General features: G+C 43.0%; 1 protein-coding gene across 6 annotated transcripts in view; it reads left to right on the top strand.

Annotated features, from left to right (window-relative positions):
• The window catches only part of APBA1 (amyloid beta precursor protein binding family A member 1), a 247,906-nt gene that overhangs the window by 177,536 nt on the left and 42,503 nt on the right, over positions 1-27,867 (top strand). For all 6 annotated transcript variants that reach the window (XM_032164246.2, XM_032164248.2, XM_058444844.1 and 3 more), the window contains exons 3-4: positions 21,947-22,042; positions 26,277-26,316. In XM_032164246.2, coding sequence (XP_032020137.1) covers positions 21,947-22,042; positions 26,277-26,316 — 136 coding nt within the window. The remainder of the gene's footprint in view (positions 1-21,946; positions 22,043-26,276; positions 26,317-27,867) is intronic.

Raw genomic sequence — 27,867 nt, 5'->3', positions numbered from 1 at the left:
TCCTTCTATGGATCATGCACTGTGCAAGACCCCAGGGATACAGCAATGACAGATAGAGGCTCTGACTGACACAGACACAGGCTCTGCTGGTGCAGAGTGTACAATCTAAGCTAGTCCTTTGTCAAGCCCCAAGCCAGACCTTCGAGCCTCCTCTGCTCTTGAGCCTTTCATCTGAATCCTTATTTAGTGTCTTAATTATCTGTTGCTGTGTAACAAATTTCCCCAAAAGTTAGTGGCATAAAACAACCCTCCTTGACTATCTCACAGTTTCTCTCCATTAGGGTCTCTTGGAGACTGCCATCAGGGGGTCAGGTGGCCTGCAGTCATCCCAAGCTCACATGCTTGTGGGCAGGACTCAGCTTCTCATGGGCAGTGGGGCTGAGGGCCACAGTTCCCAATTGACTGTTGGCCGGAGGTGTCCTCAGTTCTCTGCTACATGGGCTCTCTGACACTTGGTATCTTGCTTCATGAAGTATGCAGGATAAGAAGGTCATGGAGTCTGATAGCAAGATGGAAGTCATGGTTTTTTGTAACCCAGTCATAGGGTGATATCCTGTCACCTTTGCTGTATTTTATTGCTTAGAGTAGGTCACTCAGCCATGCTCCCTCCCCAGGGAGGAGATTACCCAAGAGGCTGAATACCAGGAGGTGGAGATGATTGGGAGCCATCTGAGAAGTCTGCCTACCACGTTTGGTATCTGTCATCGTCCCATGCCAGCAAAGAGCTACTGGGCTTCAAATTTAGGGCAGAGCAGCTGCTGGCCTTTTCCTCTCCTACTGACCTTGTCAGCCGTTCCCAACTCCTGGGCTGCATTTGTTTGTTGTCTGGCTGAGAGGAGGCAGATTTGCAGATCCCAAAGTGACCAATGGATGATGAAACCAAAGTGGCGTAAAAGGGATGGTGTGTGAGAGCCAGCACGGAGATGGGGCAGGGGGCCACGTCAGAGAAAGCTGGGACTAGGGCAAGCTGTGGAAATGGAAAAGAGAAGGTGTTGTCCTGAAGAAAGAGCAGGTCCGTGGTGGACTGCTCAGAAGGAGGAGTTTAACTTTATTCCCAAGGGACTGCCATTGTCAAAATTTGCTGTAAAGACCCTTCCATAAGTTAAGGCAGAGCTTTTCAACCAGTGTGCTGATGATACTCCCGGACTTTGGGGATGGGGAGTGACCTGGGCCACCGGGCACGTTGTCTTCAACCCTTGTGCAGCCTCATTGTGGCCTCCAGGTCCTCTCTGACCCAGTGTATTGTACAAATATTAACATTTCCCTGTGTGCCATGGTGCAAAAAGTTCGGGAAGCACAGAGTTAAGGGGTCTTGCTGGTGTGGGGGAGCTGCGCAAGAGAGAGCAGGCCTTGAGACAGGCTGGCGTCTCAGTGCTTGGTTTCTCCCTTGGGTGTGGCATGTGGATTCTCCTCTTCATGCTTCCATCTCAACCACCTTTGCGCTGCTGGGGGGAGTTTTCCATCGCAGGTGTTATCCATTATTGATGAGGCATGGAGAAGGTGGTGGTGAATAATTAAGTAGGTTTCAGGTGCAGAGTGAACATGAAAGGGAAGAATGAATGAAAACAGAGCCAGAGAAAGAATTCTAAGTTCTTTTGTGCCAATAGGACACCGGGTAGATGCTTTCTATAACTTTCCAGAAGGCCTGGCAATTTTATTTGGGTCTGACTAGTGATTTTAAGTCTTATGTGTGCTGGTCATTTCTGAGTAATAACTGAAAAAGTTGCAAGCTTTTCACAGCACCAGTGAACACTCTGAACAGCTTCACCCACCTGTTCTGAGCAGTTCATAAATGGAAACCAGTGCAATTTTCAAGTGTGATAATGGGGGAAATGGCTGCACCATGGGCTAGGGAGAGTTAAATGGTGAGGAGTATTCAGTCTGGACTCTTGAGAATCAACACCCCAAGATTTTCTCTCTTTAAATAATTAATAGAAGGAAAAAAGTGTTTTGAGAGATGCCCAGTGCTGTAAAGTAGGAAGAGATACCTCCTGCAGTGCTCACCATTTAGAAAGGGCTTTCTAGAATGGTCGCTAACAGGTATGGGACTTGCATCCCACTGATTCAGATTAGAGTAGGTGCAATCAGACTGCTAACAAGAGTGGTCAGAAATGCCAGAACAATGAGGAGAGAGAGGGCAGTGCCTGAGGACACCCTCTCTGTGGCCGCGTTTCCCACTTTGGCCTGCAGAGCTTCTCCACAGCACAGCAAACTGTCAATTAGCATGGGTGGATTTGCCAGCTGTGGATTGTTCACAGGCCCTTTGTGTCTCTTTTTTCTACCTTTTGGTCCTATCATAGCACATTAGCCAATCAGGTAGGCTCACAGAGAGACCTGTCAGCATGTCTGATAAAGGGTTTGATGAGAGAGAAGGCTAAAGTCATCTATTCAGATGAGTGCTTTTCATGCATCCACATCCTTCCCCATTGCCACAGATCATTGAGAGGCTGATTAGCTCTGGGGGCGTCTCTCTGCAGAGGTCTATCTGCCTCCTGCCTTCAGAACCACACTGCTACCTCTGTTTCCAAGAGCTCCTCCATCCAGCTTAGTTCTGCCATGTTTGTCTTGACCTTCCTCTGGTCTGGTCTGAACCAGCATATATAGTCCAGCTCTTGAGCCCAGTGTAGGATTATCTGTTTGTTTGGTTCAAACCATACTGGCCCTGGAGGCAGCCCTTTTCTGTGTTGGTGTCACTGGCTTGCCATACCCCGTATTCAGACTGCATCGTGAGGCTGTCTCAGGCCCTCGGTAAAGGTGAAGAGACTTCCCGTGCCTAGAGGCACGGCCCCTAGCTGGCCTCAGTGTCCTCCAGGCTCGCACCACATGCCCAGGTGCATCCTGATGCAGGTCCTGAGAGAGCCTCTTTTCCCCTGACTCCCACCCGTTCCTTCTACATGAGCTGGATGCTTTTTCACAGGTTCTATAAACGTAGCAGAGTTTGGGGTGTGTGAAAGTTTCTGGTAGCAATTCAGAGCCGAGTTTATTTTCTCCAGAAATAGTAGGTGCTGCTGCCAGGAGGGATAGGCCAGCCCCTTCTCAGAAACATCAGCTGCTGATGCCCAGCAGTGACGCATGACTGCCTGGACCATTCAGGCAGCGAGGGGTTAATGTGAGGGTCGGACACCCTGGGAGGTGGTCACATCTCCTGTTACCAGTTGCATGATTGACTCGGGTATCTAACAACACTGGAAACAACTCACACCGGTACTGAGGTCAGGACTTAGCCTCAGCTCTCAAGTGGAGGCACTAGAGCTGGCCCAGCTGCCCAAACAGCACCCGGAAAGATGGAGAACTTTTGGATGTACCGATTTGAGTGTCACGAAGGAGAGGTAGGTGGATCCTAAGGCTTGAAAATCACATTTGCTGTTTTGCTTTTTATTTTCTTCTTCTCATCCTGTCAGGTTGTAAGTTGGTCGCTGCATTTCCCTTGATGGTAGGAGTTAGTACAGCAAGAATAGAGACAGGGAGTGTACATTACCGCAGACAGGAGGCAGTGGAATCAGGTTTGCCTGGGGCTTGGAAGTCCAAGATGGCAAGGACAGAGCAAAGGCTGCTCGACCACTCAGAAAAGGTGCTTGGAAAGGGGTTGTGCTCCTTGCTTTCTCCCCATCAGCATTGCATTCTGATTCTCCACATTCTAATAAATGAGTCACTTTGGGCAGTGTACCTCCAATTCCATGCTCTGTGTTGTGTTTTGTGCTTCTGTGATGCTAATGAAAATGAATGGAGATTAGCGCCTTGCGAGTAGGAACCGCTTTGCTAGTCAGTGAAGTAATGAGTATAATGTACCCTTGTACAGTGCCTGGCACACATAGTAAGCCCTCTGTAAATGGTCACTATGACTGTTCTTAGCAGGTAATGTGCTGTTACAGCAAATCCCCTTGTGCTCTTAGCTACATCTCTTAATAGGAATTAAAAGTGGCTTTGGTTTTTTTCTCCCACAGACCTAAGGGCCAGTGGTCTGGGAATGAGTGTGGGAACACCATCAAGGAATGGATGGACTTAAATATGGAAATGAATAAAAGACTCCCTCATTTTTCCAAATTGTAATGCATTTCACTTAAATACAGTGAGGCTGTTTCAAAGGGGGAAGAGATAACCTCTGTTTATAAGTCAGTTTTATCAGATAAGAACTTGTTTCACCCTTACACTGGTGTAGTTAATTGGTTATTTATTTATTTTTTGCCTTTGAGAACATGGCTTCAGAAGCTTTTTGATGGTGAGAAATGCATTATTTGTGTGGCCTCTGATGATGACATCACCCTGTGTTGGAGCAGATCGCTGCTGTGAAAGGTTCTGGGCTTCGAGTGATCCAGATCTTCAACCTATAGATTTAACATGGGTTTAACCAACTTGGGGCTGGGAACAGGAGGGCTTTGCCTATGGGAAAAGAGAGAATAAAAATGGTTAGCATATTTTAGCTGATGGTTATCTGAAAATGTTTCATTGGTATTACTTGAATCCATTATAAATATGTATATAAAACAATTCATTAAGCCCAGGCTATTAGCATTTTAATGACATAATTATGCCTGTACAATGCCATGGTAACTTTCTACTTCACCACATTAAAGAAATACAAATGTGCATTGATAATATAGTTTAAACTGAGACTGAATAATTATGGATTTCTTAACCAGTTTCGATTTTTAGAAGCACAAACATATCTTGGGGCAAGAAAAAAAAACTAATCATATATTTGGGATCTTTAAAAACAATTCTAATGTGGAATAAGGTTAATCTAAAACAATTTGGATCAGTGAGGAAAACAACGTACATGGGTGTGAGAAAAGAAATAAAGCTGGATAAACCAGTAAGCGTAAGTGCAAAGCTATTTGAGGACAGTGGACCTTGAGAAGTAATGCTGCGTGTGTTCAGACCTACTCTGTATATAAACCTATTTTTTGCTTCCTTTTCCTCTGATACAAAATGGGTGTCTGTGCATGCTTCCATTTATTCAACGTATTTATTGAACTCCTGCTATATATTTTATGGGGTCTCTGTATGAGGCATTTGGAGAGGAAACATGAAAGCTAATGATAAATCCTGGCTTCGTGGTGCTTATTAAAATATTGTACTTAAAATATGATTACTGTCCTGTAGCATTATATTTCCATAAAATAGAAGGGAGACAGTGAGGCACCTTAAGAATGGTACAAACACAATGCATGCAGACAGTTCTTATAAGAGAGGCTTTCCTTTCCCTTAAGAGATCTAAGAAGGCTGCATGAAAGAAGTACTATTTGAAATGGGGATGGACTGCTGGAGCTTCCTGTATGTGAGGAGTTCACACAGGAGCATAAACAAAGACGCTGAGCAGAAATGCAGGTGATATGCTGGGAATAGGAAGTAGTTCAGTTTGGATTGAAGAAAGAGAATAGGAAGTAGAAGAGGGAAAAAAAGAGTAAAAGAATTAAGGCCAACCCTTGGAGTGCCTTAAGTGCCAAGGTAAAGAGTCTAGAATGTGTTCAATAAGCAAAAAAGAATGACTAAAGATTTTTGAACTGAGGAATGACTTGTTCAGGGCTTGTTAAACCTGTATTTTAAATGAGAGTAAATAGGTGCTTAATGACAGGTGTCTGGTGAAGAAGTTCATGAGCTCTCGGTGCTGTAGTCTCATGCAGCACATTGGCTGCTTAGTCACTTAAAGAATAAAAACCAAACACCTTATTCTCAGGTTCTCTGTGTTGTTCTACATATGTGAAATTACTAAGTAACTGAGTCTCAGATGGATTTGGCAAAACTGTGTAATTTTTAAAGAATTATGTTCTCCTGCCCTTCATTACCATGAATTTCTGTCGCTGAGTTTCATTGGAGGAAAGAGGCCAACAAGTGTTGGAACTCATTACGGTTGGCTAGGACTTGCTGGGGTATTTCACCGGGTGTCCTCATGAGCAGTGTACCAAGGTCATGTGTGAGCTATGCTATAAATTAACAGTAGAGGCATACGTATGCCCTGATTCTCTTTTGTAAATCAATCACTATAATACCATCACCCTCAACTCATATTTGGAAATGTTGTCTTGGTCGGGAGATAGTGGACATGCCAGAAGTTGCACACAGCAGTTGTATATACCCCCCAGCCTTAGCCAGTAATGAGCTGTTCTTACCAATAGACCATTAAGAGTGTTGGAGCTTATGAATTAATGTAGAATCTTGGTATGATGTTATAGAGCCTTTTTGCTTTTCAATTCTACCCGTGAATAAAATTTTAATAAGGAAGGAAAGGAGATGAAGAAAATAACCCCATGGGCGTTTGTTGTCCTTGTGAGCACTCTCCCAGAGGGCTGAAATAACTTTTCTAACTGTTCAGATCATAAAAAGACTTGAATGCTTTGCCGGTGCCCAGGCACTGAACATACCACTGGTGTGCATTATCACCAGTTAATCCTTATGGCAACCCCGGAGGTGGGTGCTAGCTGTTTCCCCATTTCTCAGGAAGTATCAAAGAGGATGGATGATCTGCCCAGGCTCAGAGCCATGAGTGGTAGCCAGACTCTGATCTGCCAGATGCTGGGGCTTAAGCATTTAATAACCTCCCTATCCTGAAACATAAGTTACCTTGTTCGGCCACAATAAAAAATTAAAAACATTTCAAGGGGCTGGGCACAGCAGTGGCTCATGCCTGTAACCCCAGCAGTTTGGGAGGCTGAGGCAGTTGGATCACTTGAGGTCAGGAGTTCGAGACCAGCCTGGCCAACATGATGAAACCCCATTTCTACTAAAAATACAAAAATTGGCTGGGTGTGGTGGTGGATGCCTTTAATCCCAGCTACTCAGGAGGCTGAGGCAGGAGAATCACCTGAAGCCGGGAGGCGGAGGTTGCAGTGAACTGAGATTGCACCACTGCACTCCAGCCTGGGCAACAAAGCAAGACTCTGTCTCAAAAAAAAAAAAAAATTTCAGGGGAGAAATGAAATGTAACTATGTATGTAACTGTGTTCCCTGGAATCACACTATGCTTTTCAAAATGGAGCCTAATATAGGAAAGCAGATAATGATGGCTTTGAGGACTAAACCCATTGTCTTAGGAGTAGATTGATTTTCTTTTTTTTTTTTTTTATTATACTTTAAGTTCTAGGGTACGTGTGCACAATGTGAAGGTTTGTTACATATGTATACATGCGCCATGTTGGTGTGCTGCACCCATTAACTCATCATTTACATTAGGTATATCTCCTAATGCTATCCCTCCACCCTCCCCCCACCCCATGACAGGCCCCAGTGTGTGATGTTCTCCTTCCTGTGTCCAAGTGTTCTCATTGTTCAGTTGCCACCTATGAGTGAGAACATGCGGTGTTTGGTTTTTTGTCCTTGCAATAGTTTGCTGAGAATGATGGTTTCCAGCTTCATCCATGTCCCTACAAAGGACATGAACTCATCATTTTTATGGCTGCATAGTATTCCATGGTGTATATGTGCCACATTTTCTTAATCCATTCTATCATTGATGGACATTTGGGTTGGTTCCAAGTCTTTGCTATTGTGAATAGTGCCACAATAAACATACGTGTGTATGTGTCTTTATAGCAGCATGCTTTATAATCCTTTGGGTATATACCCAGTAATGGGATGGCTGGGTCAAATGGTATTTCTAGTTCTAGATCCTTGAGGAATCGCCACACTGTCTTCCACAATGGTTGAACTAGTTTACAGTCCCACCAACAGTGTAAAGGTGTTCCTATTTCTCCACATCCTCTCCAGCACCTGTTGTTTCCTGACTTTTTAATGATGGCCATTCTAACTGGTGTGAGATGGTATCTCATTGTGGTTTTGATTTGCATTTCTCTGATGGCCAGTGATGATGAGCATTTTTTCATGTGTCTTTTGGCTGCATAAATGTCTTCTTTTGAGAAGTGTCTGTTCATATCCTTCACCCACTTTTTGATAGAGTTTGTTTTTTTCTTGTAAATTTGTTTGAGTTCATTGTAGATTCTGGATACTAGCCCTTTGTCAGATGAGTAGGTTGCAAAAATTTTCTCCCATTCTGTAGGTTGCCTGTTCACTCTGATGGTAGTTTCTTTTGCTGTGCAGAAGCTCTTTAGTTTAATTAGATCCCATTTGTCAATTTTGGCTTTTGTTACCATTGCTTTTGGTGTTTTAGACATGAAGTTCTTGCCCATGCCTGTGTCCTGAATGGTATTGCCTAGGTTTTCTTCTAGGGTTTTTATGGTTTTAGGTCTAACGTGTAAGTCTTTAATCCATCTTGAATTAATTTTTGTATAAGGTGTAAGGAAGGGATCCAGTTTCAGCTTTCTACATATGGCTAGCCTATTTTCCCAGCACCATTTATTAAATAGGGAATCCTTTCCCCATTGTTTGTTTTTGTCAGGTTTGTCAAAGATCAGATAGTTGTAGATATGCAGCATTATTTCTGAGGGCTCTGTTCTGTTCCATTGGTCTATATCTCTGTTTTGGTACCAGTACCATGCTGTTTTGGTTACTATAGCCTTGTAGTATAGTTTGAAGTCAGGTGGCATGATGCCTCCAGCTTTGTCCTTTTGGCTTAGGATTATCTTGGCAATGCGGGCTCTTTTTTGGTTCCATATGAACTTTAAAGTAGTTTTTTCCAATTCTGTGAAGAAAGTCATTGGTAGCTTGATGGGGATGGCATTGAATCTATAAATTACCTTGGGCAGTATGGCCATTTTCACGATATTGATTCTTCCTATCCATGAGCATGGAATGTTCTTCCATTTGTTTGTATCCTCTTTTATTTCATTGAGCAGTGGTTTGTAGTTCTCGTTGAGGAGGTCTTTCACATCCCTTGTAAGTTGGATTCCTAGGTATTTTATTCTCTTTGAAGCAATTGTGAATGGGAGTTCACTCATGATTTGGCTCTCTGTTTGTCTGTGATTGGTGTACACGAATGCTTGTGATTTTTGCACATTGATTTTGTATCCTGAGACTTTACTGAAGTTGCTTATTAATAAGCTTTATTCCAGAGCCTTTGGAGTCCCAAGCACTGTGATAGGACATGATTCTGTGTCTCTTCCACTAGAAGAGTTTCTGGCCCAGCCAGTGTAGGTGGCCTCTCCACCCGTTGTCCATCTTGGCAGCCGTCATGCCACACTTCAGCCACTGGAGTGGAGGTGCTCTAAGGAATCCTTGCATATGTGTACCTTCAAAAAGCCGCCGAACATTCATTCATTTGAAATGATGACCAGCATTCTCAAAGTATGGGTAAGAAGTGATTCAGTTAGAACTTTATCTTGAAAGCAGTACTAAAAAATATAAATATAACCTTAGTTTGCCCTTTAACTATCAACATCCAGGTTATAGTTCCAACTGTACACGAATTCTTAGAACAGAGAAGTAGTACTGATTTTATATGATGTAGTATTGATCTTAGTTATAATTTTTTTCAAAAAAAGTCACTGAATCACACAAAATAACCTTCAAATCACATGTGACTTTTGCAGCATGTTCAGAAAGAGTCATCTCAATCATAAAGAGAAACATTTCAGTAAAAATATTTAAGGACTGACTCAGTTTTCCTAAGGGCCTTTCTTAATTTTTTGATATTCCAGTCATTTTCTTTGGAAGCACATCTAATGTTACCACTCTTTCCATTCATCACTCCTTCACTAACCAGTGCAACCCCGCCGGTTTCTCCAGTCAGCAGCTGTTTTGAGAAAGACTCCAACTTTGCCCTCTTCAACTTTATGCAGTTCTGCTATCCATCTATTTATTTTTGCAATATTTGCACCTCTGCACTTTATTTGCTATTATTTGTTTTTGTTTTGTTTTTGCCTTGTAATGCCAGATGGTCCCAACAGTCAACAGAAGACCAGTTGACAAAGATGTGGACCAGATAAATAGATGCTAGTGTTTGGGGTGGAGGACTGTTCAGGTAGGCACTAATGTTATGTCTTAGTCTGTTTTAGTTCTGGAGGCTGGGAAGTCCAAGTTGGAGGGGCCGCATCTGGTAAGGGTTTTCTTGCTGGTGGGGAATCCGCAGTGCCGGACATCACATGTCCAGGGGGTTCACGAGGGACAGCCACACTGACTTGTATAACAGCTCCACTCTTACGATAACTAACCCACTCCCTCAATAACCCATTAATCCATCAATCCTTGAATGCATCAATCCATTCATGAGGGTAGAGCTCTCATGACCCAGTCACCTCCCAAAAGTTCTACCTCTCAACACTGCTGCACTGGGGACCAAGTTTCTAACACAAGAATTCTAGGGAACACATTCAAACTTAGCACATTACAAGTAGTCAGCTCATTTGTGACTTTTTGTGACATTAAAACTTTTGTTTTCCTGCAGTGACTGAGACAGTGACCACTGTTTACAGAAGTCACCCTGTATTTGTAACCTATAGGTTTGTCTACCCTGAAAGACCAGGCATTTTTGGGGGGAGGCAGGGATCTGGGTTTATTTGGACACTGTCAGCATTTCAATGTTGAATGAATGGCCCGCACAGAACTCACTTTTTGTGTGTCTCTTGACTAGAATTTCTCCAAAACTCTTTCAGGATCCTTGAATTCCTCTCCACATCATGGCCCTGCTCTCTGAGATCCTGCCTCAGTCCTCAGGCCTTTCTAGAATAGAACATTGTTCATCATATATTTGGAAGGAGGCAGGAACCCTTTACCTCCAGCTTTGGGGGATTCTTATTATCATCCTCTCCACTTTTCCTAATTGTAAAAGTTTCTTTCTGCAGATCTCCAAGGGGCGAGAGTGGTAACTCAATCCTCTCACTCCTTTAGATCTTTTGGTTCAACTCAGGAAATAGTCCTGAATGCCTGTATTAGGCTTCTTCAATGAGGGGAGCAGGCCAGTGACTCACAAAAAAGAAAAAAACAAAAAGAAAAAAATATCTGCTCCTGGGGCAGAGAGTAGGAGCTGAGCTGTGGCTGTTGGTAACACCCTGTGCTATCCTCCATGGGGCTCCAGCCACTAGTCCCAGCCTGGCTCCGCAGCCTCACTTCTCGCCTGCCAGAGCTGTGCTGTTCCTCCTCCCTGCCTGTGTTTCCAGTATCTTCCTCTGCTTTCCTGTCCCATACTATGTGAAGACCACATGGTGTTCAGGGTTCAGCTGAAGCACCACCTCCCCATGAAGCATTGCCTGATGCACACCCCTCCCCTCCTGCAGAACTGACCACTCCCTCTGTGTCCCCACTGTACAGAACAATATCCTGGCCACCTGCTGGGGACCTGCCTTTCCATATCTGCCTCCTCCCATTCTCTGAAAACAGGTCTCCTTCCTCTTTGTTACCTGGCCCAGTGTTAGGAACACAGATAGGCACCGAGATGTCTGTCGAAGGAACAAATAAATAATAACTTGTGGTGGTGCTTCTCTTCCCTTCAAACAGCCTGAAAGTTCCAGCAGCTATTTTTATGTCTCCCCGCTACCACGAAAAGTGCTGTCTTTGCCTCTAAGAGATGTTCAGTCAGAATTAAAATGAGGCCGGGGGCAGTGGTTCACACCTGTAATCTCAGCACTTTGGGAGGCCAAGGTGGGCAGATGACTTGAGGTCAGGAGTTTGAGACTAGCCTAGCCAACACGATGAAACCCCATCTCTACCAAAAATACAAAAATCAGCTGGGTGTGGTGGTATGCACCTGTAGTCCCAGCTACTTGGGAGGCTGAAGCAGGAGAATCCCTTGAACCCAGGAGGCAGAGGTTGCAGTGAGCCAAGATTGCGCCACTGCACTCCACTCCAGCCTGGGCAAAAACAGCGAAACTGTCTCAAAAAAAAAAAAAAAAAAAAAAGAATTGAAATGATCAGCTTTGCCTTGGGATACTTTCGTATCCTTTACCCACCTCTGGCTCCATTGCCGATGGACAGGATGATACATTTCTTGTTTGGGATTCAGGAACCTGGTCTTGAGGCTGAAAGCTTTGCTTTGTGGAATCCCAAAGCTGTAGTGGTAAAACTTAGATGGTAGCTGTAGAGAATCTGCTAGAACATTTTCTGCAGAAGATGGGTTGTTAGCTTAAGGAGACCTTGTAATTATGTAGAACAGGGAGTTGTTGGTGAGTCATCTCTGCGCACTGTGTCCTAGATAGACGTCTGGGTTCAGCACTTACCTTTGTGAACTCCTGACCCTGCATTTGCATCCCACCCTCACAAGCAAATGGTCTCATTTGCTTAAAATTGGATATCCATCCAGTAGCCCAGAAGGCGTGAGTCTCCAGACAGAGATATATGTGACAATAATTTTACCTTTTCTATCATATTTCATTGCCTAATTTTGCCTCCAATGTATTCTTTGAAAGTTAACAGTATTATGTAATTTCTGTTTTTTTCCTCCATTTTTAAGAGTATATCAAGGTGGAAGTTGGACGTAATGGACAAAGGTCTTGTAAAGCAGACATTTGAAATGAGTTAAACACCAGCACCATTGTTGAGGCTTCACGGAGCCATGTCTGTTTTGAAGCTGTTTGTCCACCCTTGACATTTAGGCGATGGTGTGATAATTTTTAGGCTTCCATTAGACAGGGTCCTCTCTCATCTGGGGACAGCTTTCTGCATCAAGAGTGTCCTTGGTGCCCAGGTGACAGTCGTCAAAGGCAAAGACCATTTCTCTAATTCAAAATGCAAATTGAGGCCAGCCATGGTGGCTCACACCTGTAACCCCAGTATTTTTGGAGGCCGAGGCAGGAGGATTGCTTGAGCCCAGGAGTTCGAGACCTGCCTGGGCAACATAGTGAGACCCTGTCCCTCCAAAAAAAAAAAAAAAAAGTTTTTTAGTTTAAAAAAACCGCATATTGAATATTCTACATACAACACTAGAGGGATGCTGTATCAGAAAAGGGCCTATCATTGACCACTGAAAAACGAAGAAAGCATTGGGTGCATCTGTAACATATCTGCTTCCTATGCAAGCTGGAAAACATTGTAAAGCTGAATAAACTGAAGCCATTTATTCAGTAAGCCTTTACTGAGTGCCTACTGTTTACAAGACCCAAGGCGAGGCAGTTGGAGGATGAACATGAACAAGACAAGGTCCCTACCACCTGAGAGCTCCTGGGGGAGAAGGGGCATAACGTGAACAGATGATTACATAGCATGGCACGTGGCTGTGGAAAAAAGGAATGTACTGTGAATAGGGTCTACGGAAGCTTCAGCAAGATGAGTGCTTTTGAGCTGAACATTGAATGTAGGAAAGAATGAGGGTAAACTTTCTAGGTGGAGGTCATTAATTGCACATGCAAATAGGAGGAAACTCGAATGAGCTTAAGCATGTGCCAAAGGCAAGAGCACCCAGGGTCTGCAGGGAAGCAGTCCCTGATGAGGTTGGTGTGGGTCCAACCAGAGCCTCTGCAAGGGCAGTGCCCACTGCAGGCTCATTTGTGCCTCCTCCCCCTGTTCCATGTGGGTACTCAGCAGCAGTCACCTCACTTTACTGTGGGGTCTGGGCTCCCTCTTCATGCCCCTGCTCTCTGTCTGTATAACCTGTCTTCTTACATCATCCTAAGATCATCAGGTCCCCATAATGTTGTAAAGAATTTATTTTTAGAAGATTTAGAGCAATTGAGAAATAGGAAATGTGAGACTCTCTGGAGGATTGTTTTTAATGAAGGTGTCATACAGCCCTCAAACCATGCAATTAGAAAATCCAGCTGCACCAGGTTCCCCGGGGGCCAGACCCTTAAAATCTTTGTAACAGAAAATTACTTGGGGGAAAAAATAGAATCATATATATCTGAAGAAGCTCTTCAGATTTGAAAAACTGGGGAAATTTAAAGGCATTAAATTCTCATGAAGACTTTACTACATTAATTTGGAGTCAGCCAGAGAGCTAAATCAGCAAGTACCCACCAGCTCTCTTTGGTGCCAAATAAAAGTTGTGTGTGTTTCTTCTTGAAGGCATGTGGGGCTACTTTATTGCAGCCAGGGGCTGTGGGGTCTGGGGTTCTTTTTTTTTAAATTATACTTTAGGTTTTAGGGTACATGTGCACAATGTGCAGGTTTGTTACATATGTATACATGTGCCATGTTGGTTTGCTGCACCCATTAACTCGTCATTTAGCATTAGGTATATCTCCTAATGCTGTCCCTCCCCCCTCCCCCGACCCCACAACAGTCCGCGGAGTGTGATGTTCCCCTTCCTGTGTCCATGAGTTCTCATTGTTCAATTCCCACCTATGAGTGAGAACATGCGGGGTTTGGTTTTTTGTCCTTGCGATAGTTTACTGAGAATGATGTTTTCCAGTTTCATCCATGTCCCTACAAAGGGCATGAACTCGGCCGGGCGCAGTGGCTCACGCTTGTAATCCCAGCACTTTGGGAGGCCGAGGCGGGCAGATCATGAGGTCAGGAGATCGAGACCATGATGAAACCCCGTCTCTACTAAAAATACAAAAAAAAATTAGCCGGGCGTGGTGACAGGCGCCTGCAGTCCCAGCTACTTGGAGAGGCTGAGGCAGGAGAATGGCGTGAACCCAGGAGGCAGAGCTTGCACTGAGCCAAGATTGCGCCACCGCACTCCAGCCTGGGCGACAGAGCAAGACTCTGTCTCAAAAAAAAAAAAAAAAAAAAGGACATGAACTCATCATTTTTTTTATGGCTGCATAGTATTCCATGGTGTATATGTGCCACATTTTCTTAATCCAGTCTATCGTTGTTGGCCATTTGGGTTGGTTCCAAGTCTTTGCTGTTGTGAATAGTGCCACAATAAACATACGTGTGCATGTGTCTTTATAGCAGCATGATTTATAGTCCTTTGGGTATATACCCAGTAATGGGATGGCTGGGTCAAATGGTATTTCTAGTTCTAGATCCCTGAGGAATCGCCACACTGACTTCCACAATGGTTGAACTAGTTTACAGTCTCACCAACAGTGTAAAAGTGATCCTATTTCTCCACGTCCTCTCCAGCACCTGTTGTTTCCTGACTTTTTAATGATGGCCTTTCTAACTGGTGTGAGATGGTATCTCATTGTGGTTTTGATTTGCATTTCTCTGATGGCCAGTGATGATGAGCATTTTTTCATGTGTTTCCTGGCTGCATAAATGTCTTCTTTTGAGAAGTGTCTGTTTATGTCCTTCGCCCACTTTTTGATGGGGTTGTTTGTTTTTTTCTTGTAAATTTGTTTGAGTTCATTGTAGATTCTGGATATTAGCCCTCTGTCAGATGAGTAGATTGCAAAAATTTTCTCCCATTCTGCAGGTTGCCTGTTCACTGAGATGGTAGTTTCTTTTGCTATGCAGAAGCTCTTTAGTTTAATTAGATCCCATTTGTCAATTTTGACTTTTGTTGCTATTGCTTTGGTGTTTTAGACATGAAGTCCTTGCCCATGCCTATGTCCTGAATGGTATTGCCTAGGCTTTCTTCTAGGGTTTTTATGGTTTTGGGTCTAACATGTAAGTCTTTAATCCATCTTGAATTAATTTTTGTATAAGGTGTAAGGAAGGGATCCAGTTTCAGCTTTCTACATATGGCTAGCCAGTTTTCCCAGCACCATTTATTAAATAGGGAATCCTTTCCCCATTGCTTGTTTTTGTCAGGTTTGTCAAAGATCAGATGGTTGTAGATATGCAGCATTATTTCTGAGGGCTCTGTTCTGTTCCATTGATCTATGTCTCTGTTGTGCTATCAGTACCATGCTGTTTTGGTTACTGTAGCCTTGTAGTATAGTTTGAAGTCAGGTAGTGTGATGCCTCCAGCTTTGTTCTTTTGGCTTAGGATTGACTTGGCAATGCCGGCTCTTTTTTGGTTCCATATGAACTTTAAAGTAGTTTTTTCCAATTTTGTGAAGAAAGTCATTGGTAGCTTGATGGGGATGGCATTGAATCTATAAATTACCTTGGGCAGTATGGCCATTTTCACGATATTGATTCTTCCAACCCATGAGCATGGAATGTTCTTCCATTTGTTTGTATCCTCTTTTATTTCATTGAGCAGTGGTTTGTAGTCCTCCTTGAAGAGGTCCTCCACATCCCTTGTAAGTTGGATTCCTAGGTATTTTATTCTCTTTGAAGCAATTGTGAATGGGAGTTCACTCATGATTTGGCTCTCTGTTTGTGATTGGTGTACAAGAATGCTTGTGATTTTTGTACATTGATTTTGTATCCTGAGACTTTGCTGAAGTTGCTAATCAGCTTAAGGAGATTTTGGGCTGAGACGATGGGGTTTTCTAGATATACAATCATGTCATCTGCAAACAGGGACAATTTGACTTCCTCTTTTCCTAATTGAATACCCTTTATTTCCTTCTCCTGCCTGATTGCCCTGGCCAGAACTTCCAGCACTATGTTGAATAGGAGTGGTGAGAGAGGGCATCCCTGTCTTGTGCCAGTTTTCAAAGGGAATGCTTCCAATTTTTGCTCATTCCGTATGATATTGGCTGTGGGTTTGTCATAGATGGCTCCTATTATTTTGAGATACGTCCCATCAATACCTAATTTATTGAGAGTTTTTAGCATGAAGGGTTGTTGAGTTTTGTCAAACGCCTTTTCTGCATCTATTGAGATAATCATGTGGTTTTTGTCTTTGGTTCTGTTTATATGCTGGATTACATTTATTGATTTGTGTATGTTGAACCAGCCTTGCATCCCAGGGATGAAGCCCACTTGATCATGGTGGATACGCTTTTTGATGTGCTGCTGGATTCGGTTTGCCAGTATTTTATTGAGGATTTTTGCATCAATGTTCATCTAGGATATTGGTCTGAAATTCTCTTTTTTGGTTGTGTCTCTGCCAGGCTTTGGTATCAGGACGATGCTGGCCTCATAAAATGTGTTAGGGAGGATTTCCTCTTTTTCTATTGATTGGAATAGTTTCAGAAGGAATGGTACCAGTTCCTCCTTGTACCTCTGGTAGAATTCGGCTGTGAATCCATCAGGTCCTGGACTCTTTTTGGTTGGTAAGCTATTGATTATTGCCACAATTTCAGAACCTGTTATTGGTCTATTCAGAGATTCAACTTCTTCCTGGTTTAGTCTTGGGAGGGTGTATTTGTCAAGGAATTTATCCATTTCTTCTAGATTTTCTAGTTTATTTGCGTAGAGGTGTTTGTAGTATTCTCTGATGGTAGGTTGTATTTCTGTGGGATTGGTGGTGATATCCCCTTTTTCATTTTTTATTGCATCTATTTGATTCTTCTCTCTTTTCTTCTTTATTAGTCTTGCTAGTGGTCTATCAATTTTGTTGATCTTTTCAAAAAACCAGCTCCTGGATTCATTAATTTTTTGAAGCGTTTTTTGTGTCTCTATTTCCTTCAGTTCTGCTCTGATTTTAGTTATTTCTAGCCTTCTGCTAGCTTTTGAATGTGTTTGCTCTTGCTTTTCTAGTTCTTTTAATTGTGATGTCAGGGTGTCAATTTTGGATCTTTCCTGCTTTCTCTTGTGGGCATTTAGTGCTATAAATTTCCCTCTACACACTGCTTTGAATGTGTCCCAGAGATTCTGGTATGTTGTATCTTTGCTCTCATTGGTTTCAAAGAACATCTTTATTTCTGCCTTCATTTCGTTATGTACCCAGTAGTCATTCAGGAGCAGGTTGTTCAGTTTCCATGTAGTTGAGCGGTTTTGAGTAAGTTTCTTAATCCTGAGTTCTAGTTTGATTGCACTGTGGTCTGAGAGACAGTTTGTTATAATTTCTGTTATTTTACGTTTGCTGAGGAGAGCTTTACTTCCAACTGTGTGGTCAATTTTGGAATAGGTGTGGTGTGGTGCTGAAAAAAATGTATATTCTGTTGATTTGGAGTGGAGAGTTCTGTAGATGTCTATTAGGTCCACTTTGTGCAGAGCTGAGTTCAATTCTTGGATATCCTTGTTGACTTTTTGTCTCGTTGATCTGTCTAATGCTGACAGTGGGGTGTTAAACTCTCCCATTATTATTGTGTGGGAGTTTAAGTCCCTTTGTAGGTCACTCAGGACTTGGTTTATGAATCTGGGTGCTCCTGTGTTGGGTGCATATATATTTAGGATAGTTAGGTCTTCTTGTTGAATTGATCCCTTTACCATTATGTAATGGCCTTCTTTGTCTCTTTTGATCTTTGTTGGTTTAAAGTCTGTTTTATCAGAAACTAGGATTGCAACTCCTGCCTTTTTTTGTTTTCCATTTGCTTGATAGATCTTCCTCCATCCCTTTATTTTGAGTCTATGTGTGTCTCTGCACGTGAGATGGGTTTCCTGAATACAGCACACTGATGGGTCTCGACTCCTTATCCAATTTGCCAGTCTGTGTCTTTTAATTGGAGCATTTAGCCCATTTACATTTAAAGTTAATATTGTTATGTGTGAATTTGATCCTGTCATTATGATGTTAGTTGGTTATTTTGCTCGTTAGTTGATGCAGTTTCTTCCTAGCCTCGATGGTCTTTACAATTTGGCATGATTTTGCAGTGGCTGGTACCGGTTGTTCCTTTCCATGTTTAGTGCTTCCTTCAGGAGCTCTTTTAGGGCAGGCCTGGTGGTGACAAAATCTCTCAGCATTTGCTTGTCTGTAAAGGATTGTATTTCTCCTTCACTTATGAAGCTTAGTTTGGCTGGATATGAAATTCTGGGTTGAAAATTCTTTTCTTTAAGAATGTTGAATATTGGCCCCCACTCTTTTCTGGCTTGTAGAGTTTCTGCCGAGAGATCAGCTGTTAGTCTGATGGGCTTCCCTTTGTGGGTAACCCGACCTGTCTCTCTGGCCACCATTAACATTTTTTCCTTCATTTCAACTTTGTTGAATCTGACAATTATGTGTCTTGGAGTTGCTCTTCTCGAGGAGTATCTTTGTGGCGTTCTCTGTATTTCCTGAATCTGAATGTTGGCCTGCCCTGCTAGATTGGGGAAGTTCTCCTGGATAATATCTTGCAGAGTGTTTTCCAACTTGGTTCCATTCTCCCCGTGACTTTCAGGTACACCAATCAGACGTAGGTTTGGTCTTTTCACATAGTCCCATATTTCTTGGAGGCTTTGTTCGTTTCTTTTTATTCTTTTTTTTTCTCTAAACTTCCCTTCTCGCTTCATTTCATTCATTTCATCTTCCATCACTGATACCCTTTCTTCCAGTTGATCGCATCGGCTACCGAGGCTTCTGCAATCTTCACGTAGTTCTCGAAACTTGGCTTTCAGCTCCATCAGCTCCTTTAAGCCCTTCTCTGCATTGGTTATTCTAGTTATCCATTCTTCTAATTTTTTTTCAACGTTTTTAACTTCTTTGCCATTGTTTTGAATTTCCTCCCGTAGCTTGGAGTAGTTTGATTGTCTTAAGCCTTCTTCTCTCAACTTGTCAAAGTCATTCTCCGTCCAGCTTTGTTCCGTTGCTGGTGAGGAGTTGTGTTCCTTTGGAGGAGGAGAGGTGCTCTGCTTTTTAGTTTCCAGTTTTTCTGCTCTGTGTTTTCCCCATCTTTGTGGTGTTATCTACTTTTGGTCTTTGATGATGGTGATGTACAGATGGGTTTTTGGTGTGGATGTCCTTTCTGTGTGTTAGTTTTCCTTCTACCAGACAGGACCCTCAGTTGCAGGTCTATTGGAGTTTACTAGAGGTCCACTCCAGACCATGTTTGGCTGGGCGTCAGCAGCGGTGGCTGCAGAACAGCGGATTTTCGTGAGACTGCAAATTCAGCTGTCTGATAGTTCCTCTGGAAGTTTTGTCTCAGAGGAGTACCTGGCCGAGTGAGGTGTCAGTCTGTCCCTACTGGGGGATGCCTCCCAGTTAGGCTGCTCAGGGGTCAGGGACCCACTTTAGGAGGCAGTCTGCCCGTTCTCAGATCTCCAGCTGCGTGCTGGGAGAACCACTACTCTCTTCAAAGCTGTCAGACAAGGACATTTAAGTCTGCAGAGGTTCCTGCTGACTTTTTGTTTGTCTGTGCCCTGCCCCCAGAGGTGGAGCCTACAGAGGCAGGCAGGCCTCATTGAGCTGTGGTGGGCTCCACCCAGTTCAAGCTTCCAGGCTTGCTTAGGGGTGCCCTAAGCAAGCCTGGGCAATGGCGGGCACCCCTCCCCTAGCCTCGCTGCTGCCTTGCAGTTTGATCTCAGACTGCTGTGCTAGCAATCAACGAGACTCTGTGGGCATAGGACCCTGCGAGCCAGGTGTGGGACACAATCTCCTGGTGTGCCATTTTCCAAGCCCGTTGGAAAAGCGCAGTATTAGGGTGGGACTGACCCTATTTTCCAGGTGCCGTCTGTCACCCCTTTCTTTGACTAGGAAAGGGAACTCCCTGACCCCTTGTGCTTCCTGAGTGAGGCAATGCCTCGCCCTGCTTTAGCTTGCGCACAGTGCGCTGCACTGACTGTCCTGCACCCACTGTTTGGCACTCCCTAGTGAGATGAACCCAGTACCTCAAATGGAAATGCAGAAATCACCCGTCTTCTGTGTCACTCACGCTGGGTGCTATAGACCGGAGCTGTTCCTATTCGGCCATCTTGGCTCCACCCTGGGCCTGGGGTTCTTTATGCCAGCTGTTACCCTGGGCCTGCCCTCTTGGCTTCCCCACCGAGTGTCTGATGTCTGCATGTGAATATTTAAGGGGTTCGTTCGTTGTCCTGATCTCCCTGCCTAGAATCAGGTGTATGGGATCACAAGAAACAAATTCAAGTCTCATAACATTAGGCTGGGATCATACAACTTCATCTGAATTAAAATGAATTTCACTGCATTATCTTTCTGTTCATTTGTGGCCACCTATATTTTCCATAATTCAGACCTTTTGGAAAAGATTTATGTTTTTTGTTTGTTTCACACAGTGCTCACCAACCTCCCCCTTGTCTATCAGCGTGCCCCCCGCCACCCCAACACCAGCACCATTGCTGTGTGAAACGTTATCCCTTTCCATGAAGATATTTTACTGATGTCTCTGTGCCTCAGCTTCCCCCAAGGGGGCTGGTCCCAAGAAATCAGACATGGGTTCAAGCAAGCACTAGGGTTATTTTGCTTCCTTTGCCCAGGTCTTACCTCCGCACGCATCCCCACGCTTTCTGAGAGAATACATCTCTGTTTGGTTTTTCTCTGTGTTTTATGCCTTTTGTCAAACATTGCCAACAGACTGTGAAGCAGCGCAGCCTTCCTCTCAGAGGACCATCTCTGTGGAATTCTTAAGTATCTCTGTGGCTCACCTGAAGATGCCTTTCATCTCCCAAGATTTCAGGAGCACACAATAATGTTTGGCTATAGGCTGGGGAGTGTTTTCCGGGCCTGTATCAGTCCCATCCCTGTGCTTGCTTGTTTTATTTGCCCATCCATTCAGAAGATATTTATGGAGCACCTTCTGTGTACACCGACCTGGGAGCTTCCTATTCACGTCTAGCAGGGCCTGCCTGCAGAGGGAGCTGGGGTCCCATCAGCCCAGGCAATACCACACCCAACCAGGTCATCCTCCCTGAGCCTATTTTTCTAAGCCTTATTTTCCGATACACCGTTTGACAAAGGATTTTTGAACTGTTCTAAGAGCATCCAAGGTAGTGTTTGGATGTTAAAATGCTGAAATTTCTCTGAATTTTCAATAGCCTGTAGACTAAATCAGACAAAATATTTGAAATCTGAATTGACTAGGAAAATACAGGTGGTATGGTTTCTAGCCATCAAAATCAGGCCCAGCTACCTCTTTAAAAATGTGTTTTAATTTTTACTGTTTCATGTGGATCATTTGGGGCAGGCAATTTTATAAGACATTCAGTACCCTAAATATTTGGCTTCGTCAGTAAGAAAAAAATGTTTTAAACATGTTTGTTTAATATCCTTAGCTCAATTCATTTAGGATTTTTGATATTCAACCTTTTCTGTATTTTCTTTCAACATTTGGCCTAAGGGAAAAAACGGCCCATAGCTATGAAAGCTCCTTTGAAAGCATGGCAGGACTTGAAAAAGAAAGCTTGAAAACCACAAGTGTTTTATGTACAGTTGGCAGCTCCTTTTTAAGAGGTTTTCTCCCCACTGCAGTGTCTGTTCAGTTGTGTTCTGCTTTGCTTCTCTCTCCCGACCCCTTTCCCCCAGCCAAGTGTCTGCCGAGTCTCTCAAGTTCTCACTGCGTTTCCTCTTGCTGTGTTCTAGTCTCCGTCTCCTGGCAGCTCCTCACCCTTGGGTGCAGAGTCATCAAGCACATCTCTTCACCCCAGTGACCCCGTGGAAGCCTCCACTAATAAAGAGGTAGGGTGCCGTTTTGTTACCAAAGCCGTGGGGCCATTTTGCTTTACTCTAATACTGTTCTGTACTTCCTAATACAGCATCCTACAGCGCTCCTGACCCACATTACCCTGGTGAGAACAATCCTAATTTCTCCTCTCCAGTATGCAGTTCACCTGTTAAAGCCATGTCATCCAGTTTGATAGCCACTGGCTGCAGGTGTCTAATTAATGAATAAAATGAAAAGTTTATTTCCTCAAGCACAGTAGCCACATTTCAAGTGCTTGGACAGGGTGGATTACAGAGCATTTGCATCATTGCAGGAAATTCTGTTGAACAGCACTTGACCTCAGACACCAAAAACTCCACGTACAGCGTCTTTCCTCCTGGCGTTACATGCCTGCTGATGCCGTGGACTTGCAGTTGCTGTGTGCTTTGGGAAATGTGTTAGCTTCTTAAATACCCTTTATTTCAGGCCCAAATGAGATATCTTTCATAAGAATAGAGTGGCCATACATTCCCAGTTTACCTAGGGTGTGGTTCCAGTTCACACCTGGTGTCCAGGCAGCCCGCCTGATGAGCTCCCATCTCTCTTGCTGGCGCGGTGTCACCTGCGAGAACTTTCCACAGTACTGGAAATGTTCCACTTCTGCTCTGTCCACTATGGTAGTCATTAGCCTCATGTGCCTGTCAAACCCTGGAAATGTGGCCAGTATAACTGAGGAACTGAAGTTTTCATTTTATCCCATTTTAATTAACTTAAATAGCCACGTGTGGCTGCAGACTGCCAGACAGTGCAGCTCTAAAGTATCCCTTTTGGACAACAAATTCTGTGGTTGCCTTGCTTATGTGGAGCATTTCAGTGAGAAGATGCTGCTTTCTCCCACTGAGGTGTCTGGGGCTCAGAAAGGGCAGCCCCAGAGGGGAGACACTGCCTTCTCCTGTACCCAGGGTCCTTTTACACCTAGTGAACTTCCACCCACACCTGCTAATGAGCCAACATCAGGTAAATGTTGGTCTGCGCCATAATCTGTGTGTGGGCTCAGCTCACTCTAAATATAGCTGCTCCCTCATCAACACTGCGGAGATGTGTTAAAGAGGTAAACCACATGATGAACGATGGTTTCCTTTTCCCTCATTTTGCTGATAATTTTATGTTAAATGCAATGAAGAAAAATCTGTTTAAACTGAGTGGCAGATCGCTTTTAAAGGGAGTCTTGGTTAAAATTTACCCTTAAGGCACCCTTGAATACTATATATTTGCCATTAAATATTTATGCAAAGGAAAAGTATTTTTTATTAATCTGTTCATATTAAACCAAACAAACAAACATAGACCTTCTCTGAAATGACACCAACATTAGAATTTAGACTAGAAATATAGTTTGGCCTCCTCTGGTCTTGAGCCTCAGACCCTTGGCCATTGGGAGCAGGAACGACAAGGGCACAGTTTCTGCTGTTCCCACTGTTCCACAGTTTGTTTCATTCTTATATCACATGGTTGGGTGAGAACAAATAGAAGAAAAGAAGGACAGGTGCCATGATGATAACAGTAATTAGCATTATCGTTTCTTGAGCATTGACGATGTTCCAGGAACTGGGCTGAGAAAAATCACAGATAGTGTCTCATTTAATTCTTAAAAGAATTCTGTGAGGTAGGTATCACTGTCCTCATTTGCTGGTTGAAGAAGCTAAGAGGTTGAATAACTTACCTGAGATTGTAGAGCTCACAAGTGGTCAGCCAAGATTAAACTCCAGAGCTCATGGGAACCCGTGCTCTTAACTGCCAAGATCTGCCACTGCTGGAGTAGAAAGTGTTCATAGGTCACAGACTACATGGACAAGGTACCTTGTCTGTCATTGTTCCAATTGTCCAATTGTGGCTCCAAGTTCTGCACATGAGTTGATTTGTGTGACCCCCAAACACAAATCCCAAAGATCTTAGCCTTTGGCTTTTTAAATGCAACTTTATTTATTTATTCTTGAAAGTTAAGGATCAACTGATGTTCATCTCAGTCCACATGTGAAATAAAGGGCTAACCAGACATCTAAATATTCAGCATTTGATTATGCATTAGATATAATAAGGCAAATTTGTTAGTTTCTCAGTTCCTACAAGACTTGGCTCATGTTTCTACATATCCTTAGAAATGATGATGAAAATCCTATTTGTGTGTAATAATTAGAAATTCTTTCATTTCACAAAACTCTTTTTGAAAAAAGTTTACTACCCCAGAGACTAAGAAAGCTAGTCATGAGCTCATGCATAGAGAATAAGTGAATGTACCAAATGCCCTCTGTTGTAGCTCTTAATAAAATGGCAGCTTTTAGAGCTATAGACCAAAGTAATTCTTTTGTAGCTTCTGCTAAAATCTGGACACTGTCTAGCATTCAGAAAAATATCCAAATCGAATAAGAAAATGTGAATTGACTTCTTAGATATATCTGGAGGCTAAGCAATTTTGATTAAACAAACTCTCATTACCCCAGTCTCTAGTTACTTGGGACAAGGGTAGGGAAATTGTTGGGAAATAATAACTTAAAAGTTTTCGGCCCCTATGAAGATGCTAGCTTCCATCTGCATACCATGAAGTTATGAGAGTTTTTTTCTTTTCTTTAAACCAACCTAAATTAGACAGATTTGGCTGCTGGCTCTCAACTGGGCCTATCTTCTCACTTAGATAAGTTGAAAATAAAATTAATGTAAAGCACTGCTGAAACTGGAGTTCTCTTTCCCCCTATCCACATATCCTGGCTTTTATTTGGTGTGCATTTTCTCATAAATGCATTACTAGCCAGTAATTTTTCATTCTTGGTGCACTAGAAACCCACCCACTTTGGTGTGCAGAGCCATTTCTCCCACTGAGAAATGGGAGAAGCACCACCTTGGCATTTCATTGAGCACACATGCAGCAGGTTTACTGAAAAGCTGCCCTGTACAATGTATTATTGTGTGATTAGAGTTGAATTGTCATCCTGAATTGAGCTGGAGTCTTACAACTAGGTTTCTTCAACTGCCCCAATTTTTCACAAAACAATTAAAACTACTATTTTTAGACTGTTGTCCAAGTATTAACTAAGTTATCATCCCTTTGCCATTCCCATCCTCCAAGGAAAGAGCACTATGTCAAGTGCTAGGTTAGGGAGTTGCTCCCCATGACATTCCAAGACTCACCCAGGGCGCTTTCCTCATCCAGCCTGCCAGGCACCCCAGAGTCTACCATCTATGCAGGTCAGCCTATCCAACACCTATTCAGTGCCAGATATCTTTCCTCTTAAAATCATGCATTTAAATAATCACCTAAGACCGGGTAGGTTCTCAGCAATGGAATTCTTGGCCTTGCAAATCTTACCTTCTGCCCATTTTAGGGACTTGTATTTAACACTAGCTCTCCACTCTCCTGTGATGCTTGTATCACCCTGGTCCAGACATATCAGCTATAAATTCTACTACTGGTGGAAGCAGGGGTGAATTTCTTTCTCTTATCTCAGTCAGTGTTACATCTAGGACATCTGCTTCTGAAAGGAACGCATGGTGAGTTTTGCTCCTCTGAAGAGCAGGCAGTTAAGCTGCCATCTAGTCAGGCTCTAAAAGGTGTCTAGCTCATCATCTCTGCTTCCAACAGTGCTGTGAGAACACTGACCTTTGCTCTGAGGTGCAAAAGAAATTCCAGGGTTTTTAATTTACTCCTTTGTTGTGTTCTTATTCAGATAACCCACAATAATGATTTATATAATGGAGTTTTTCAACTAAAATAAATCAGTAGGAGATGAAAGGAAGAGATTTTTAAAAACTCTAGCACACATTTTTATCACAGTGAGAGATCACTGTGGCAAAGAGTAAAATAAATTTCTCTTAAGAGAATTCTTAATTTCAACATATAATCATAGCGTTGGTGCTTTCACTAATCAGTTTTTCACATGGAAATGCAGATCCTTAAGAATACAAACTGTGCCCTTTTTATTGTTGTTAGAGATTTTTGTCTGTGGGATTGTTTTTTAGTTGGCAAATACCTCTCTGATTGTGAAATGTAAGATTTCTAGATTATCTAAAATATGAATGGACTATTCTGAGTTTTAGGTAACCTTTACTAATAAATGCATATTTATCTGAACTTTACTTTCTCTAACTAAAAATGATCAATAACTGGTAACTGCCACTGATGATGTATTTATTTTTCATGTTGCATGGATGATTGTATTAATGCATATTTCATTATGCTTTGCTCTTTTTGAAACCTCTTTGTCTTGATTACAGTCAAGAAAAAGCTTGGCTTCATTCCCAACCTACGTTGAAGGTAAGGGTTGAAAAGAAAATATTGAGCACTAAGTCATTCATGAATCTTTTAGCATTGGGGCATATGAAGCACTGAAATATAAGACAATAGAAGGGAAGAAAGGCCACAAAGTCACTTATTCACAATGTTAACAGTCTTAGGATCTTAGACTCAAAGGATGATAGCTGGGAGCTCAAAATCTCAAAATCCTCCTCACATCTTTGCTCATTATGTGGATGGGGACTCTGAAATTGGAGTCGAAGCTGTGGGCTTTACCCAGTGTCATGCAGCTTAGCAGTGGTCACATTGGATCCAAAACCCAAGTCTCCTTATTCTGTCCCTGTGCAACTTGTACATTCAATAAGAAAAATTCAAGTGGGAATGAACATTAACTAAGGCAGAAATTTTTGTCTTTTTTAATAAGAAAAACCTTCCCAGCAATTTTCATCTATTACGTGGATGAGCTAGTAATAGTAACAGTTACCGCATGCTTACTCTGCCACGTTCTGTTCTAAGCACCTCTCATGTAATAACTAATTGAATCCTCACTTCGATCCTGTGAAATGAGTTTTATTATTATCCCCATGTTACAATGAGACAACTGAGGCATCAAGAGGGTAACTTGCCCAAGATCCCACAGTTGGCAGTGCAGAGCCAGGCTATGAATTGGCAGGCTGGCACCATACTTCTTTCTGGAAACCAGTGCCTTTGCGGGGCTGCCACACATGGTTTTGCAGGTTACTCACTGCACAAGGGCACCTACTCAGAGGCCAAGTGGGGCCAAAGTTCAGCCAAGGTCTGCACTCCAGCTGGAGTTTGTACCATGCAAATGGGGCACCAAATCAGGCACCATTTCTCATTCACAAAGAGGCACTCACTCTCTGGCTAGAGGTGATGCTGAGGGTCTACCTGGGTACATTGCCATTTCCTTGAAGGAGTCTTTTCTGGAGGCCAGAGAACGCCCAGACATCTCTCTGAGGGTGTCTCTGGACTTTGGATACTGTGCATGAACAGTCATTGTGTTCCACTGCCTGGGAAAGGGTTACCAGGACTCATAAACCTTCATGAACCCTGGGGCTCAAAGCCCAGGACAAGCTCACAGTTTTGGTTTAGTTACTCAGGTTTCTCTCTTGAGTCATTGTAAATTATTTGCATCATTTTTGTGAGGCTCTGAAATTCTGTGAGAGCACTCTGGGAAGTTTTCTGAAGTTTGAAAGCTCCCTTCTTCATATTCACCCCCCAGGCCTAGCGATTTTTCAGGCTCAGCATTAGCCTGAGTGTGAGGATGTCACGTGTGTGCTCCCTCATCTACAGAGCAATCCAAAGGCAGCACTAAAGGGAAACCACATTCCGAAAGGCCAAAAGAAAACCTGCAATTCTCTGACATAGGATCATTAAGGGTTTAATTTTTTTTAACTGTGTAAGAATATACTAGCACTGAGCCCAAAGTGAACTTATGAAATTGGGGCTTTTATTTTTCTGGGTGTGGTGCGATGACAGTGACATTCAATTATATTCAATTTCCTGAAAGGATAAATGGCATAAGACCATATCTCAAAATGTGTTTAGGTC

The sequence above is a fragment of the Hylobates moloch genome, unplaced genomic scaffold, assembly GCF_009828535.3.
Source record: "Hylobates moloch isolate HMO894 unplaced genomic scaffold, HMol_V3 SCAFFOLD_10, whole genome shotgun sequence".
NCBI classification, from domain to species: domain Eukaryota; kingdom Metazoa; phylum Chordata; class Mammalia; order Primates; family Hylobatidae; genus Hylobates; species Hylobates moloch.
This window is presented reverse-complemented; position numbering and strand designations above follow the sequence as displayed.